The following is a 19,319-nucleotide window of genomic DNA, read 5'->3' as shown; positions in this document are numbered from 1 at the left end:
AGAGAATGTTTCAATCATTAGGGATGCACGAAATGAGCATTAGACGAATATAAATTCTGATGGTGTCAATCAGCTGGTTCTTTAGAGCTGGCAGTTGCTGGCCAGGCTGCCTGATGTAGAGCCTGGCAATTCATATTTCATGAAACTTCGTCGCATATGAAAAAAAATTGGATATTTATTTATTTTCTTTCTTATTGCAGTTTTCTTCAATAAAAATATAATTAATTCTGAAACAATGTCCATGTTCAAACTTTGTAAAAGATTTATAAAAATTCGAAAAATGTTCAACCAAATTTAAAAATGTTTAATCTGAGTTTAAAAAACAATCTATAGTCCATGCAATTATAGACTCATGAAATTCAAGTTTGAAGTGACTGCAAATTCTCATTGTTCATTCTAAACAAAGTCCTTAATAATCCAAGCTTCAAACTATTTACAAGATTTATAAAACTTCAACAAAGTTTCAACAAAATTGGCGTGCTAACCGGCGCCAGTTGGACACACCAAGTGAAGTCAAATCTTTCTCCATCTGATCTTTCCAACGCAGAGGAGGTCTTCCTCTTCCTCTGCTACCACCAGCTGGTATTTCATCGAATACTTTCAGAGTCGGAGCGTTTGTATCCTTTAAGCTCACATATGTAGCTCATTGTTCCAACGCCTACGATACTCGCCGTCATTAAGCTGTCTCGATCACAATTGTCAAATATGACTGACGTAAGACTACTTGCAAAAATTTTAAATCTTTTGATAGGGTAATTCATTTTTCGCCCCCCTATATATGTCTTACTCGATTTCTGATAGAAATATTATTTACGATATTCTACTTATTTGTGATGTAGAATTTCACGACGATAATTTTTGTGATATAGCCTAACCCTCCAGCCTTCCTTTTGGCTGGTCAATTCGATCAATTTTTTAAGACAAGTTCAAATAGGAATTTTAAGATCATTTGTTCACAAATCTATATTTTTTTAGTGGTCCGCTTACCACCATTTAATTCTTATGTAGAATCACTCGCTGATTTCCGAAATCGAGTTAATTTTTTTATTTATGGATATAAAGTTATTAAGAAGGCTATAACAGATCGTGTATTCCTTTTCCAGATAGTATATTTTTCGTTGCGTAGAACCCAAATATTATTTAATTTTCACAACAATTGCGAGAACTTTATTCAAAAAGTTCAAATGTTCGAGTGCGCAAAACGCAAAAGAACTTTTTGGATTGAGTGTTGCATGCACTTCTTTGCTAAAAGGTAGGTAACTGATTCGAGTCATTTTTGAAGTTGATGATAACTGGCATTGAAGATTGAGTTACTACGGAAGCAATAGCTGAGAAAAATCGTAATTGATTCGTGGTTAGCCCTCGCAAATCAGCACAAAAATTACCCACTATGAGCTACTCCCTTCAGGCCAAACATTCAATAGCAATTTTTTCTATAAAGAAATGTCTAGATTGATCAAAAGAGTCCAGAATTGGTGAATATGACGAGTATTGATTTTTATATATATATATATTAGGGTGGTCCAAAAAAATTTGTATGCTGCCGCCCCCCAAAATAGTAAAGAATGAAAAATAAAAAGACCCGTATTTTTTTTTTTTTAATCAGACCATATTTAATGGTGCCGCCGGGGCTTTGAAATATCCCATGTATTTTGCATGGGAAAAAAATACTTTTTCGTAGATTTCATGTAAAAACCTGGAAAATGAATATATTTTAACCGGATAACTCAGTTTCTCTTCATAATTGTTCAGGGAATAACAACCAATTATGAAATAATTAATTTTTTTTGTAATATAATAATATAATATAAGTAATATAATATAAAATATTAGATTTTCGTTTTATGGGGGCTTTTTGGGGTTCTATAAAAAATAGTTAATACAAAAAAATTAATTATTTCATAATTGGTTGTTATTCCCTGACCAATTATGAAGAGAAACTGAGGTATCCGGTTAAAATATATTCATTTTCCAGGTTTTTACATGAAATCTACGAAAAAGTATTTTTTTCCCATGCAAAATACATGGGATATTTCAAAGCCCCCGCGGCACCATTAAATATGGTCTGATTAAAAAAAAAAAATACGGTCTTTTTATTTTTCATTCTTTACCATTATGGGGGGCGGCAGCATAAAAATTTTAATATAAATTTTTTCCCATGCATTTTTGGACCACCCTAATATATATTATATATAAATTTCATATAGTATGGATACTAATGTGAATTTAATTATTTGCGTATATCAGTCAAATAAATAACCTATTAAAGAAATAACTATTTACATTTTTTCTTTGACAATTAAACTTAAACAAATATGCTAATGATATGCAACAGCTGTCAAAGTATCGCCAATGCAGGCATCACAGATATGAATAGCAATCTATCACGTGCCAAATGTACAGATGGAAATACGAAATGCATATATGTACATACATACAATACATACATACAAATACATAGATCTCTTATAAATAGTTCTTAGTGCATGTGCAGGCGAGTCAACCAATTTAGTAATTCTCTGTATTGCATTTATTATTACATTAAATTGTCAGTCTCGCCTGTCGGTCGCTCAACTTTTGAATGGCAAATTTTGTCGTTAAATCGCTGCAAAGTTGATTAATTTGCGACACTTTTATTCAATGCTGGCATGCGTAATTTTTCATGCATACTAATGCCAGACTGAGCTGCCGTATAGGTGTGTAAATGTGCTCGGCATTTTGATCAATCGGAAGTTGTGAGTTCGCGCCCAAACTTCGGGCGATTAAAAAGCTTCTCATAACAAAGATCAGCTGTTAAAAATCAAACAAGACATTAGAAATTTCAATTGAAAAAGATAAAGTGCACACATCGATCAGCAGAAGTGAGAAAATTTAACTTCCCTATTGCCTACACATTTCTCAGTGAAACTTGAACACTAATATTGAAAGGTTTCTAAACATTAAAGGAGACTTTATGCCACGATTTATTACGATTTTCGACATGGATTATCGAGACAGGAGTGCATTTATCAACTTACTTTGACTTTTAACGTTAAAGCACCACACTTAGCCACTGCGAAATGCTGAAACAATGAGCTCCAAAGTGGCTGTTGATCCTTGCAGGATGTATTTCGTGAAGATCGTCCAAAAACCGTTGTTGTGCCAGAAACAATCAATGCTATGCATCAATTGATAATACAAGGTCTTCATGTGACATATGGCAAGAGAAAGGCATCTTTGGTCATAAGTGCGACTAGGATTTCGATGGTTTTCGAGAAAAGCGACACAACTCAAAATTAACTCAAATTCGGAGTTTTGCCGTTAAAAGCAAAAATCAACTACAGAGTTTATATATTTTTATCTGGAAAAGCGTCATAAGCGAATCTTAAAGCAATTCTGAGAGATGGCGTTAGTGTCGTTTTGTCAGGTGATCGAATTGGCGCGTCACTTATCTAGAAAACTGACCCAACTCAGTATTTTGTATTTTTGAATTATGTCACTTTTCTCGAAAACCATCGATTTGTTCTCGTCGTATCCCGCCCAGTTCGACAATTACCCAAAAAAGACTCATATCGATTGGTGTAAAGAAATTTTGAAGAAATTCAGCCGCTTTGATTTGAAGCCCGTCCGTGACCTAACGTAACAGGTGGCATGTTTTGGATCAGTATGGGTGTTCCAAGGCGAACGTAATCCAACAAAATTGTCCGCGGAGGAAGCACCTCAAAGCAAATGGTCGCCGGTTTCATCGGAAAACTTAAAACAATCAATTTCGGAGAATTAAGGAAAATCAACAGTGGCCACTGTAGCCGAATGGGTTGGTACGTGACTACCATTCGGAATTCAGAGAGAACATAGTTTTGAATCTCGGTGAAAGATCAAAATTAAGAAAAAGTTTTTTCTAATAGCGGTCGCCCCTTGGCAGGCAATGGCAAACCTCCGAGTGTATTTCTGCCATGAAAAAGCTCCTCATAAAAAATATCTGCCGTTCGGAGTCGGCTTGAAACTGTAGGTCCCTCTATTTGTGGAACAACGTCAAGTCGCATACCATAAATAGGAGGAGGAGCTCGGCCAAACACCTAAAAAAGGGTGTACGCGCAATTATATATATATACCTATTTATAGCGAATCATCCTTCACCAAGACAATGTGAGTTCTCACAATATTCAATGAATATTGCGTCAATGAATCATCCTCCCTAAAATCCCGATTTGGTACCTAATGATTTTTTTTGTTCCCGAACATAAAACAAAACGAAGTCAAAGTTTTTCAAGGCCTAAAGAAGCTGTTTGTTTTGAAGGTATTTCCTTCTTAGTGCTTTAAAAATTGGTTCAGAAAAATTTCAAATACACAGCTCTTACGATAATCCAACCACTTTAAATTAAGGAAAATTATCGAGAATCAGCATTTCTATCCCTTCTCTCTTATGTACACTCCTTTATATTGTGCTTATACATATCCCCCATTTTCATCTTTTCCACTCCAAAAAACCGTCCCAGCCACTTAGCGGTTTGCCCAATCGCAACGATGTTAAAAAAGTTTTATCCGTCAGAAAGCATTTTTAGTTTCTCCTGGAAGGAAATACATCAGCCGGAACTAGAGCTTCTGGAAAAATGGTCTAAAACGGAATCTGAGTCCCAGCTATAGAAGATGTAGTAAGAAAACTTTTACATGCAGTTTCTCCAGTCCAATATACACCGTAGTCTCTTACTTCACTTAAAATTGAAATAACGAAGATTCTATATGAGGGGGAAAATAATTTATTTTTCACCTTAGTCCCTTTTTAACTCACTTCATCCAACGTTTCTCCAATTGTGCTGTGTTCTTCAGAAAATTCGATTTCTTCAGTTTCTCTCATCTATTTGCAGCGATGATCTCTTCATTCTACACAAATATCTTACCGCCGAGCCAATTGTTGCTAGCCTAGCTATATCTGCAGAATGTGCTATTTTGACGCACACTACCTCGATTGTTTCTTATTCTCTGATGTGTTGTGAAAAGTCCATGTTTCGTTCCCCATTACGTCGGCATACATGTATTCTTCATAACCAAAAATTTTCGTAATACTGAAACAACTGATTCAAGTTTGTGCACCTTTTTCCACCGATTGTTCCCTCACACTGTAAATTAATCATCTGTTTCTTAAATGGTAGCTTGAATTTGGTGACCGATTTCACTTGTGCTGGCATGACGCTACAGGAATTGAGTTAACTAGTGGTGGTTGGCTCTTTCGATGTTGAAGATTCTCCACACTATACGCTGGATGCTTTCCCGACAAAAATAATGGTTAATGAGTACAAAAAATTGAAAAATCTGTGCGTCTCCCTAATATTAGCAGTGTCTTCCAAGCGGAAGTACTGGCAATTGAGGAAGCTTGTAGGCTACTAATCGTAGATTTCTCTTTTAAGGGAAATATCACTATTCTTTCGGATAGCCAAGTTGCAATTCAGGCACTGGATTCGGCTACAACAACTTCTGAGTTAGTACAAAGTAGGAATAGCCTTACCAACTTGAGTGAAAACCATAAAGTTACTTAAATCTGGATCTACTATGAATAAGGCTCTTGCAGAATCGGTATTCACACCATTAGATGCAGTCAAGAATACAATTTCCGTAAAATACCTCCGAATCACGGATTGTAGATGGAGAGACCAGACGAAGTGCAAAATTAGCAGAACGTTATGGCCCACTTACAACCTCAAGCAATCGTTGACATTGATCACCATGAAACGACGGGACGCCTGGAGACTAACGGTTCTTAAACCGCACCGACTGGTTATAGTCTTACTGTAAATAGCCGTTAAACAAGTTGGTAACGAGGTTGTGTCAACAAAATGATGCGGAAGCGCTAGTTGGATTCTGGATGAATCCCCACTTGAACCAACCAGTCAGAAAATTAATATGCTATTTTTTTTAAGATTTTTCATGTGGCATAATTCACAAGAACTTTTTATCCCAGGCTATGAATTGTAGGTATTTCTGCCAGTCGCATCCTGAAGAAGAAGATGGATCCTTCTTTAATGAATAACGGCTAAGTACTTTCTTTCCAATATATACCTGACAATTTGGGTGTCCAAGTTGAAATCGTGTGTAGGCTGTATTACGTTTTCTAAGCATGGTTACATGACGCATAATTACTTATTCTGTGTAAGATTGTGGGAGCGTTGATAGATCAATGGATTAGATAGTCAGAAGTTAAATATATCAATTTTTTTCTATTTTACATTTTCTTATAGCAAAATAGTTATAACTACTATAGCAAGGGTGTCCAAACTCCTTGATAGTCCAGGCCATTTTCAAAATTTTAAATTTTTCGCCAGCCGCAATTAAATACGTATTTTACAGATATTATATTTATTGAAAACATATAAATAAAAGCACATATACATATTGCATTGAGTTTAAATATTAAACATTAATTAAATTTTTTTAATTCAGGATACTTCGATTCTGGCACAAAATTTCCAAAATTCAGTGATCCACGTCGACTCATATTTTAACTGTAGAGCTTGCTCTTCTTCCATCTCTATTAATTCAAATTCTTCATATGTTTTTTGGATCATAATTATTTTGGAAATAAAAAACTCACCTTGAACTAAGTTAATTTCAAATGGATTCAGAAAAAATATAAAAAAAACGTTCTTACAGCCGCGTGTGGCTCGCGAGTCACTATAGTATAATGTATATTCTCTTAAAAATTTGAGTCAACTGAATATGTTCCAAGATACCCGATGATGTGTCTTGATGCCTAAGAGGAAAACTTTAAACGCGTTTTTCTCGAAACTAAGTATTCAAGTTCGGCAACTATTGTAACTGATGAATTTGATGGATTTAATTCTTAGGTGCGCAACTAGGTTATCGCTGTTTTTTTGATAAATATACAACTTTATTCTGAAAAAATGTTTACAAGTGAATCATTCTAAGTATTGCCCATCGCTGACTACTACTTTTTCCCATCTTTCTGGTAGATCTCGTATACCGTCGCGGTAAATCTGTTCATCATTTGAGGCTATCCACGGATCAAGCCATTTTTTGATATCTTCACATGAATGGAACTGCTGGTCAGCTAGACCATGAGCCATCGATCGGAACAGGTGATAATCGGACGGCGCAATGTCTGGAAAATATGGCGGGTGGGATAGGATTTCCCATTTCAGTGTTTCCAGGTAGGTTTTAACGGGTTTGGCAACGTGAGGCCGAGCGTTGTCATGCTGTAGAATCACTTTTTCATCCCTCTCGCCGTATTGCGGCCACTTCTCGGGCAGTGCTCGACTCAATCGCATCAATTGAAGTCGATACCGATCCCCAGTGATGGTTTCGCTTGGTTTTAACAGTTCATAATAATAAATAACACCAACTTGGTCCCACCAAATACATAGCATAACCTTCGCAGCGTGAATATTCGGCCTAGGCGACGACGTAGAAGCATGACCGGGCATGACCAAATTGGAAAATACGAGACACTCCTCATAAAATTATTTATTACCATATTTTATCCTTGCCTACTTAAATAATAAATATTTAATTCAGGGCTGCTTAAGTGTAAGAAACTATGCAGCAGCTTTAGGAATTTACACAATATCATATATTTATATGTATGTGCACATATAATACATTCATACATATATTCATTTATGTGTGTATGTATGCATCTACAAATGTGAATTAACATAATCCTATTTATTATTAATAATAACAATATTCAAATAAATCTGCAGATACTTTTGAATTATCATAACTTTGCTGGGATATGATTTAATAAATGTATACATACATACATACATACACAGAAGTAAATTTGTACTCCATTAAATAGGTTGGTATATAGCCATTATAAGTCAACGTTCAACCTTCGTCAACTCCAGCAGAGGTTTTGTTCCAATTCTGTTCACATTTAGTTCACGTTTTCAACTTTTTTATTTGAGAAAACCGAGAACAATTCTTTAATCCAATTTTTCTAACATTTTTTCATATGACGCTTTTCATTAAATTGTTCATGACGCGTGCGCACGTTTGCTATGCTTCAGAGATTTGCTGTATGCAGAGGAATTTTACTAATTTAAACTAACGACAAGAAAAAAGGTTTATATAGGTGTATATGTATGATTCCAAATTTGTTTGCTTTTTTGGAAAATTCCATTGTAGCAATTGAAAGAATTCATAAATGGTTAGGCTGTAGTGCTCAATTGATTAAAAGAAAAAGTAGGCTCCAAATAACTTTTTTGTAGTAATAAATTCTTGAGTTTCGTGCATAGAGCGAACTATGCTACGTAATATCTATGGTTCTGTTCACATGGACGACGAGTACTAAAGAAGATGGAATAGTAAAATATACGAGCTCGAGTTTTGGTGATGTAATGGTTTCGCGATGCTGTACACCTAGATGAGGATACTCCGTTGAAAAGACACTTCGAAACGAAAAGTAAAGATTGTATAAGTTCAGAAGAGATCACCTGCGCAACTTCACTGAGGAGAAAGTAAGCTGGGGAATTTTTTTTTCTCTGCACCCAATAAAAAGAGATTCGATACCTTCAAAACAGTCATCCCAAAGGTCCGAGAATGACTACAACCGAGACCATTAAGTACTTAAAAAAGTCAAGTCACTTTGTAAGAAAGTGAAATCATAAATTCAAGGTTGATGGCAACGTCGACGATAAGCCCAGCAGAGGTTTCACCGAAGCAACCTCAGGAAACGATGGCAAAGCCATTGCAAGTTTATTCGTATAAAATCCTACCTCAAGTCTAAGGCAAGCGAAACAAAAGCTTTCGTCAAAAAGCAAATCTTTTTTTGGCTGAAGCGCATATTCAAAAACGATTAGTATGGACAAACGAAAATTTTAATCCTGATTTGACCAAGGTTATGTTCACAGACGAATGATATTTTGCTGTTTAGAATTCCTGAATACGGATGGTCTTCGAGAAAAAGACTCGATGCTGTCTTTACACAAAATCTCGACGCAAAGTTACGATCAAACTTTATGAGAACTGTTTGTTAAAGCCTCTTGAAAGGTTTTTGGGGAGCGAATGCAACGGATTGGATACTTCACGAAGCCAATAACCCAAAACACCGATTTCGACCTTCCACTTCTTGGAAAGCAGAAAAAAGGCAAATAACAGCGTGGATGGCCTTCACAAAGGCCAGACGCAAATTCAATTAAAAATGTGTGCATTCTAATGAAACTGAAGATTCGTGGAAAAAGAAAGTATACAGCAATACAGATTGCCATGACGTCAAACAAAATTTCGCAGGATATTTCTTCAGATTACGCTGAATACAAAGCGAAAGTTGCTTAAAGTGATCTCAAGCTATTAAAGACTGCAATGAGGAGTGTGAATTATACTTATATGTATAACTAAAAACAAAATATAAAAATTTTGCAAACTTTTTCCTTAAAATTTCACAGGCGAATATATTCTATGAAACTCACTATAGAAAGAGAAAAAGAAATATGCTTATTTTTGAATAACTTTCATGACAACAGAGCAAGTTGCCACCGTGCCAATAGATGTGCGAAGAATGGTATATTTAATTACTTTATATCATATTTTTTAAGTATTTAAATCATGTTCTGTAGTTATTCTTTGTATCATTGTAATTAGTCTGTAAGAAACTTGTGTTCATAAACAAAATAATAATAAATAAAATAATAAATAAATAAAATAAATAATAAAAATTCTAATTGGCACACCACCATTTCGTTCCTAGAAGTTTTCGCCTTATCGGCTTAAAGAAGTGTGTTTTTGAGTTTTTAACATATCCAAAAAGTACTGGTATTATTTTTATTTTTAATGCGTAATTTCGAGTTTTGAATATTATCAAAAACAAAACTGGAGAAATACTAAGAAATAAACAGCAAATTACACTGTGGTACAAAAAAAAAAGTTGCAAAAAAACTTTGGATCGGACATGGTGAGGGTTGTAGCTTATGAAAAACTGAAAAGAATGGTATGTAATAAATTTTGAATACACCCTCAAAATCTCGTTTTAGAGCCAAAAAACCGTTTTTAGGCATATTCATGTACAAAATACATCGTATCTTTGTCATTTTTTGACGAAATTAAATTTTTTTTTTTCATTTTCCAGCTAAAAGTTTAACCTTTCCAACCGTGAAAGAATTTTTTTATTATCTTTTGAATTCATGGAGATAGAGACCAAAAACTTTCAAAAAATTTGATTTTTTTACTTATTTTTCAACTTTGTATCTTTAGCACATAAACGACATGACAGTTCCGTTTTATTGATTGATAAAGGAGTCCTATGCTACAATGGAGAAAATACTTCAAATGATAAAATATAATGAGCATAAGTGGCGAATTGTTGCAGATTTAAAAATTTAACAATTTAGTTGGCATGCAAGATGGATATACCAAAAATCTATACTATTTTTTTTTGACTCTAAAACGAGATTTTGAGGGTGTATTCAAAATTTAATACATACCATTCTTTTCAGTTTTTCATAAGCTATAAGCCTCACCATGTCCGATCCAAAGTTTTTTTGCAACTTTTTTTTTTGTACCACAGTGTTATTCACCGTTGGAAGGAATATTTCAATGAAACTCTAAATGTACAAAAAGAAGAAGGAGAAACACCAGAATTGCATACCCTGAGATGAATATAAGCAGCCCCAGTTTTGAGGAAATAAAAACCGCGATAAACCAACTGAAAAATTGTAAAAGTAGTGGCGATGATGGGGCTCCAGATGAATAACAAAAATATGGTGGAATAGAGTTGGACAAACATCTGCACAACCTAATAATAAAAATATGGGAAACCAACACCTTACCTACAGAAGGGTTGACAAGCATTACCTACATACACATACATAAAAAAGGCGATAAAGCAAACTGCCGAAATTGCAGAGTACAGAGTATTGTCTTAGGAGTTAAACAAACAGATGCCCTCTCAATGCTGATATTTAACCTGGTGCTACATGTAATACTATATAAAATAAACCCGAATGGAAGCATCTACAACAAGCCATTCTAAATGTGTGCCTATGCAGATGATACACTAATAATGGCAAAAACTAGATATGAGCTGCAGGCTGCGTTCAAAAAGCTGGAGGAAAGAATACATCTAGCAGGACTGATAATTATCATTGATTATAATCAATGCAGAAAAAACTAAATATGTGGTCCGATCAAGATCAAACATTGTATCCAATGATCTGGAGTGTGGAGCATAGACAATCCAATGTGTAACTGAGTTCATCTACTTGGGCATTACATTATCAACCAAGACATGTCGGTAACAATCAATGGCAGAATACGGGCAGCCAACAAAGCATATAATGCTAATCTAAAATTGCATGAGCAAAAAGTAAGACTGTAGGTATAAAGCACTGATACGACCTGTGCTTACATATGGCTGTGAACTATGGACGCTGAAAGCTAACGAGACAAAACAGCTGATGTGCTTTGAAAGAAGAGTGCTCCGAAATATCTATGGTCCGCTTAGACTGGCAGATGGCACTTATCGCATTAGGCACAATGCCGAACTGGAAGACATAGTTAAGAAAGAAACTATAATAAGATTTATTAAGTCTTAACGACTTAGATGGCTGGGACATGTGGCTAAAATGCCAAGGAAGCGATCAACGAGAAAGACACTAGATCTTTGCCCAATTGGAGAAAGAAAAAGGAGACGCCCGAGGAAAAGGTGGCTAGAAGATGTGGAAGCTGATCTTATCAAAATGCGCGTACAATGTTGGAGAGAAATGGCCGTAAATCGATATCGATGGCAAGAAGCTGTGAAGTAAGCAAGGGTTCGCCAAGATCTGTGACACTAAGAAGAAGAAGAAGAACTTCGAGTGTTGAGCATAATTATGTGACATAATCTATTTTTATTATTATTACTTTTTTTTTAATATTCCTCAATTAAGTTTGTGACCACATCCGGCCATACTGGGTCCAGCAACTTAACTTATCGATGTATACATTTTTTAGTATTAGCGTCGATTTTAACGAAAAATAAGGATAGATGTTTCTTTAGCGCCAATTTATATGTATGTATATTAAGGCTGCTGTAGCCGAATGGAATGGTACGTGACTACCATTCGGGGGTGCATAGGTTCGAATCTCCAGGCACGAGGCAGCAAAGTTATAGAAAAAGTTTTTTTCTATTAAATAGCGGTCGCCTCGCGGCAGGCCATGGCAAACCTCCGTGTGTATTTTTGCCATGAAAAAGGATTTTGATTTGCATTACTCAGAATATTTTTGTTCTCATGTAGTAAAAAAAATATATTAATTTAAATTAGTTAGTTTTGCTTTTCATTATTTTGTATTTGGAGTAAGCAGAAAGATGCAGAAGGTTTATTTGAAATGTGGATCAGTTCTCCCCAAGTTCACGTGATTTGACAACGCTTGATTTCATAATATAAAACTTTCATCTGCGCTACGCTCTTAAGCGTATGTGGGGGGTCAAAAAATAGACAATTTTTGGGAACTTTTTTGGAAGTAGGAATGATTATTCGAGGATCGGACAAAAGGCAATTTATTATATATACCTATGTATATTAAACTAAGTTGTTGTCAATTTTTATTAAAAAATATTGGTGGCAGCGATACAGCAATGAATAATCATCTGAAATCAAAACACCAAAAATTTTATTAATCTACACAATAGTGACTATCGTTATACGTAGCGGGTTTTTGTTTTTTGTTGTTGACAAAATGGTGGTCATTTGAATTTCGATGTGTGTTTTTCACCATTTTTTTGATTTTCAACAGGCCCAAAAAAATAGCGATAGCCAATGCAATAACAAAAATTTTGAAAAAAAGAAAATTAAAATCAGTTCATTACTCTTCGAGAAATCGTTGGCACCGCATTCAAAAGTCGTTTCGAGAAAAACGCGTTTGAAATAAAGCATCGTATCGTAAGCGCGTCGTGGCCGAACCGACGGGCGCTCCCTTAAGTGCACATAGAATCGGGAATAAAGCGAATTTCGCTTTAAAATTTTTACCAGTTTTTCTTGAGTAGTTAAACTAACAACTTATGCAAAAAAAATCATTTTTTTTTTAATTTTCACAGTGGCGTTCCCCCTTAAGAAAATAGTTGTAATAATGAGGCCTGACTCGAATGGCACACATGAGAACAAACGAGCTGTCAAATTGAGTGTTACTATAAGTAATGTTTCCAAGTCGAAAGCCAAAATTTGATTCAAAAGCTATCTACAAATTTTTTCATTTAAGATGGGATGAAGAAAGTCACGGATTTTTCTTGTTTTGTTTCAGCAACTAACTATGGAAAATATTTAAGCGCATGAATCAAAGCATCAGAACTGATATCTCAAAAAGCAAAATCATATGTTTCTCAAAAAAAAAAAAAAACAGCCAAATTCGCTTTTATTAAGTGATATAAAAATTAATTAATTGCTCCCCTCACTTTATATAACTGAAGCCATAAACGTTTAATGCTTTCATAACATCGTAAATATGATTTCATTTATTCAAAAAGCTCCTTTCATACATCAACCACTGTTTCTGTTGCTGGAGTTTTTTTTTTGTTATTTTTCCAAACTTATTGCAAACTGTGTTATAGCACAATGCACCCATTTTTCCGCTACTCATTTTTTGGGAAGATGTTACCCAACACAAGAAATAATAACAATCATTAATAAAAGGGAAACAAAAGAAAAAATCATTTTATTGCATTTTTTAAGTTTTCTCTGCCAGTATTTACATAAATTACGTCAGTTCGGTCGAAAAGCGTGAAAATTTGTGCAGAGCCAAGAAAACAAACAAACAAACAGAAACCGCTGCTTGTGGGTGAGCTAGAAATGATTAAAAAATTTCAAATGACTTCACAGAGCCATTTCATTTTATGCAGAGTGCATTACACAAATACATGCGTGCATACATACGTGCACATCTAAGTGTATGTCTTGCAAGTTTTCATTGTATAGGGCTAATAAAGAAAAGCGCAAGTAATTAAGCGATTGTAAAAACCGAAGTGAATGTTACTTTCATAACTAAATAATCCTCACAGTAAAACGTTAGGCAATCTCCAAAAGTGGATGTATTTTTTTTTAAACTTCGTTTTATAAGCAACAGAACATAAAAATTATTTTTTCGACATTAAAATATTTTCAAGACAGTTCCAACGTGGAATCTAATATCAGGACAATGGCGGAGAAAGCACAGTAGAGAGAATTCGGTAGGTGTGGCCAATATCAGACCGTTAACCGGCTCTCAGCAATTTTGAAGGAATATGCTGATTTGCTGACGTAATCGATGTTCTAAAAACGGTTTGTGTATAACAAAGGTTGGCAAAATCTGGAAAAAAATTATACTTCGTAAGATACGTGTGAAATGAGCAGAGATGTGAATTTTGGTGCTGAATCTCTGAAGGCATGACAGCCGAAGTTACTCTCACAATTTTGCTTCGAATGTGCAACGCCTTGTAATCTATCATATTTGTGAAATGTAGCTTCTTGAGTCCGCCTTTTCCAAAGGCACAAATTTTGCGGTCGAAGTAGAAGGTTGCTCAAAATAAATATAAATGAACGCGATAACGAAATTGAGTCCATTCCCGGAACCTATCGACCACCGGCTGAAATAAATTTTGTTTTTTGTGGGTGTGCAGAGGCTACTGAGACGCCAGAAAAATATACCTATGAAAAGGGGAGTCTTTGAAGTCAATCTCTCCACAGTAATTTTTTTTCTCAGCGGCGGTGTGGTCTTGGCAGAATTTTTGATCAATCAGGAAAGCTGTCATTTATATATATATATAATTGCCGGGTGTACCCTTTTTGGCTGTTTGGCCGAGCTCCTCCTCCTATTTATGGTGCGCGTCTTGATGTTGTTCCACAAATGGAGGGACCTACAGTTTTAAGCCGACTCTGAACGGCAGATATTTTATTTTTATTTTTATGAGGAACTTTTTCATGGCAGAAATACACTCGGAGGTTGGCCACTGCCTGCCGGGAGGCGGCCGCTATTAGAAAAAACTGTTTTCTTCATTTTGGTCTTTCATCGAGATTTGAACCTACGTTCTCTCTGAATTCCGAATTGTAGTCACGCACCAACCCATTCGGCTACGGCCGCCGCCATTTACTTGTTTGACTTAAGCTCGAACAATCCGAGAGTGTGAATTAATGTGTAACTAAGGACTCGGGACTGAAAACGCGTACAAAATTTTGGAACATCAAGTCAAACATTAGTAGGGGTGAGTATCTTTCAAACTATGTATGTTCATATATTTTGAAAAATAAGACGTCTCTTACTCTGATCATAATTAAGGAAAGTTAACTTTAAAATAAACCAAATGAAGCGAGGTGGCTTCATCATTGCGATTCTGTGGATTCCATGGTTGATGCCTGCAGTGGGCATGAAACTTCAAATAACAGAAAACGTTTTTCATATTAACGATGGCCTTAAGGCAGGCAATGGTAAGCCACCGAGAGCTCTTCTACTATGAATAGTTTTTACTTTCGAAGGTGGTATCCACTAAATTTATTCTATAATCAAAAACAAATGGGGCATCCGAGCTATTCCATGTCAAGTGATTCAAGTATTTTGGGCATGGTTTTAAATTTTTTTTTAATCTTTTTCCTGAAATCCAGATAAGAGTAATGTTGCCTGCACACCCAAATGATCTCCTCCTTACTGAAAGAGTTTGGATCTTCCCCGCTCCCACGTTCCCTAAGCATTATGCTTCTTCCTGAAACACGCTAGCGGTAGTTTTAAGGAAATATAACTAGATAAAGTGGCTTATTTAAAGAAAACCCCAGCTCCGACTCTCGATTCCATCTTGGACCCGTCAGTGAAGACAGAGGTACCTGTATCGGTACATACTTTCCTTTCGTTCCAATCCTGCCTACTTGGAACGATTGCCCAGGTACGCCCCTCAAACTCCAATTTGCGAATAGAGAGATCTGTACGAAGTTCAGAGAAATGCGGAGTTAACGGCCTAAAAATACTACCATGTCCCTTGAGAGATTGCCTCTGAGCAGCGATGGAAATAACGTAAAAATGGATGAGAAGTAAGTGTAAGACGACATTCAAGTTCTAAATGCTCCGGAGATGCCAATACAACCAGTCCTTTGCACCCTAACTATTTTAGTGATATTATAGCCCTTCCGAAAAGCTTCCCACCAAACCAGGCATTCGTACGTTAAAATTGGCAGAACCACTACGTTGTACATCCAAAGAACGATCTGTGGCCTTGAGTCTCCATTTTTTGCCAAATATAGATTTGCAGGAGTAGAAAGCTATATTGATTGACCTTATTTACCCTCTTTTCAATGCGTAGCCTCCAATGGAGTTAATTAAAAACTATAGTACCATAACTATTTGACCTATTTGGACCACTTTTCTTCCGCTTTTTAATTTTTTTATAAAAATAAAATTTATTTTCAGATTTATAAAAATTCTACAAATCTCCAATAAAAATAAGTCGAATAAACGTAGCTCGCGAAATTTGAAAATTCATCTTATTTTTTGAACATACCTCGTACATACATGCATATGTGCGAAAAAATAAGACAATATGATATAAGTATATATACCAAATTTTTAAAACTTATAGCATTACACTGACTACAATACCATTCATAAGTAGAATAAAACTAAGAAATCACAAGAGTTCATATGTATAAGTATGTATGTATGTATGCACTTGATACTGACCTATTTTGAGTACGAGTATCGTACGAGATTCAGAGAGATACCATTCTTTTGCATTTCCATTGACCTCAAAGCGAAACAAGACAAAACTATATTGCCCACAGTTATTCTTATTGTTTTACCAAAATAAACTGCTGACCCACAAAAGTGCAAATCAGGAAACAATCAGAACTTACCTCGACACCGTTCAGATGAACGCTATGCTTCCGCGTGATATCAATGTGCAAGCGGCGACCGCCAACAGCGGCATTGTTGTTGGGATTAGTAGCCCCATTGCCGCCGCTGGAAGAGTGGTGGGTGCTCGTACTACTGTTACTACTGCTTCTACTGCTGCTACTACTCCCACTATCATTTACATCAAGACCATCTGCAAAGCGACGATCGGCCGCATCATGATTGTGGCTCGCTGTGCTAAAGTACGAGCCACTGTAATTGCTGGTGGTTTCGTTTTTATTGCTATTGGCGTTGTCGTTGTGATTGCGCACTGCACAACCAAAATGCAAACAATTCCAAATTAAAGTTGTAATTAAAATCAAAACGAAGCCACTAGGTGAGCACATCATCATCTTCGTCGTCGTCGTCGTCGTCGACGCTCTAAACAGCGGCTGTGATGGCTCTGTAACTGTGGCTATGGCTATGACTATTGCCGCCGTACAAAACGCGTTGGTGTTGAAAAATTTCAGCAAAACAAAACTCACAAAAAAGGAATTTAAATAGAAATTGAAAATACAAAGCGTGGAAAAACGAAAGCCACGCAATAAAATCAAAATCTGATGTCAACGAAAGGGGTTCGGAGTTGGAAACGCGTGCGCTCAGCGTGACGTATTTTGTGAGTTGGGCATAAATGGGGGCAACATAGCCGCCAACTATAAAAAAGCGAGCTGTTAGCCACGCGATCGCAGAGGCAAACACTTCTGCAATGAAACCACACTTAAGACAATTGTTGTTGAGGCTCTCTGTGTTGTTGCCTGAGCATAGCGTAGGGTTGGCGTTTGTTTACACTGGTTAGCCTGCTAGATGGGCGTGTGCGCGCACACAAACACCAGTTGTATTGTGACTGGCGGTATTTTAGTTATTTTGTTTTTTTATTACTTTTCATACGCTTTTCCACAGCGCTGCTAAAACTTTTTGCAGAGTCTTGAATTTTTTGCGTTTTGTGATTTTCGTTTTTTGTTTCTTTGCTTTTGTGTATTTTATATTGTAAAATGTGGGCTGATTTTGCTATGTTCAACGTGTTGTTTAATTGCTACTTTTATGGTGGCCGATGTTGATAATTTGCGTTTTCTTTATGATTGAATTTGTTGTTTTTGCTATTAGTGCTGTTTTTGTTTTTAATTTTGTGAATGTTACTGTTGTAAAGTTTCCTTTCTTTTTAGTAATTTTTCACTTATATTGCTCTTTTTTATTATTATTGTTGTTGTCATTTTAATAATTGTTGCTTTATTTTAATTGTTGCATAAGTTTGAGTGTTTGCTGCAATATTATTACTTCTAACGCTGCTTCTTTCTTGGCTGCAATAGACCAAAATATTATGTCAATTCGGTTTCGATAAAACCTCCATATGAGAAGTTTCGAAATCATATTTAAAGAAAAACGTCTTTTTGATATAAGGATTTATTTTTTATTGCTATTTTCTTTAAACTATTTAACTTGACCTTTTGTTTTGTAATGGTAAACTTTAATAAAATTTCCTAAAAAAAATTGTTATCATTTTTTTAATGTTATTATTAAATTTCTTTAGAAAAGCTACTTTGTTTTGCAAAGCTTTTATTTTTATTATCATATTCTTTTTTGATAAACTACTTTACTTTATTATTTTTTTCTTTTTTTTTGATATATTTTTAAAGAAAAATATAAAATTTTATTATTTGTATTATTATAATTTTTTTTAATATAACTAATCCACTTTATAATTTTATTATTTTTATTGTTATATTTTTTAAACTAATTTGCTTTATAATTTTTTTATTTTTACTATTAAGTTTTTTATTAATTTTATTTAACATTTTTTTACCATTTCTTCTTATTATCAATAAATTTTTTTTAGAAAAACTACTTTGCTTTATAATACCTTTATTTTTATTATAATATTATTTTAGATAAACTACTTATTTTATATTTTTTATTTTTATTGCTATAGTTTTATAGAAAAACTTTTTTATGTAATTTTATTATTATTACTATCGTATTTCTTTTTTTGAATAACTATTTTATTTTGCTTCTTAATAAACACTTTTTAAGAAAAACTACTTTAAATAATCCTTTTTAATGTTTATTATTATTTTTTTTATATAATGCCAATACTTTATAATTTTTTTATTTTTATTGTTAGTTATTGTTATTTTTTAGTAAAACTACCCTTCATAATTTTTTAATTTTTGATACCAACTTTTTTTTAAAACTTACTTTTTAATATAATTTTGTTATTCTTTTTTTTTAAAGCTGCTTTTCTTTATAACTTGTATTTGTTTATTTTTGTAATTAAATGTATTTAGAAAAACTATTTTTATTATTATATATATTATATATATGTTTTTTTTTTATTTGAAAATTGGAAAAGTAATGAATTACAATAACAATGAATTAAAAAAGCATTATTTTTTCTTAAAAACAATTCACTTCAAAATTATTTTCATTTTTATTACTACATTTTTTAGAAAAATTTACTTTTAATATTATGTTTTACAATAGTCTACTTTTTATTATTCTTTTGTTCA

The 19,319-nt window shown here is 34.4% G+C and overlaps 1 protein-coding gene across 2 annotated transcripts in view; it reads right to left on the bottom strand.

Moving 5' to 3' along the window:
• The window catches only part of LOC129244685 (uncharacterized), an 84,484-nt gene extending 66,989 nt beyond the window's left edge, over positions 1-17,495 (bottom strand). For both annotated transcript variants that reach the window (XM_054882460.1, XM_054882461.1), the window contains exon 1: positions 16,779-17,495. In XM_054882460.1, coding sequence (XP_054738435.1) covers positions 16,779-17,168 — 390 coding nt within the window. In that variant the 5' untranslated portion in view covers positions 17,169-17,495. The remainder of the gene's footprint in view (positions 1-16,778) is intronic.
• Between the last annotated feature and the right edge of the window lie 1,824 nt (positions 17,496-19,319).

Source organism: Anastrepha obliqua, chromosome 4 (assembly GCF_027943255.1).
Source record: "Anastrepha obliqua isolate idAnaObli1 chromosome 4, idAnaObli1_1.0, whole genome shotgun sequence".
Classification (NCBI taxonomy): domain Eukaryota; kingdom Metazoa; phylum Arthropoda; class Insecta; order Diptera; family Tephritidae; genus Anastrepha; species Anastrepha obliqua.
This window is presented reverse-complemented; position numbering and strand designations above follow the sequence as displayed.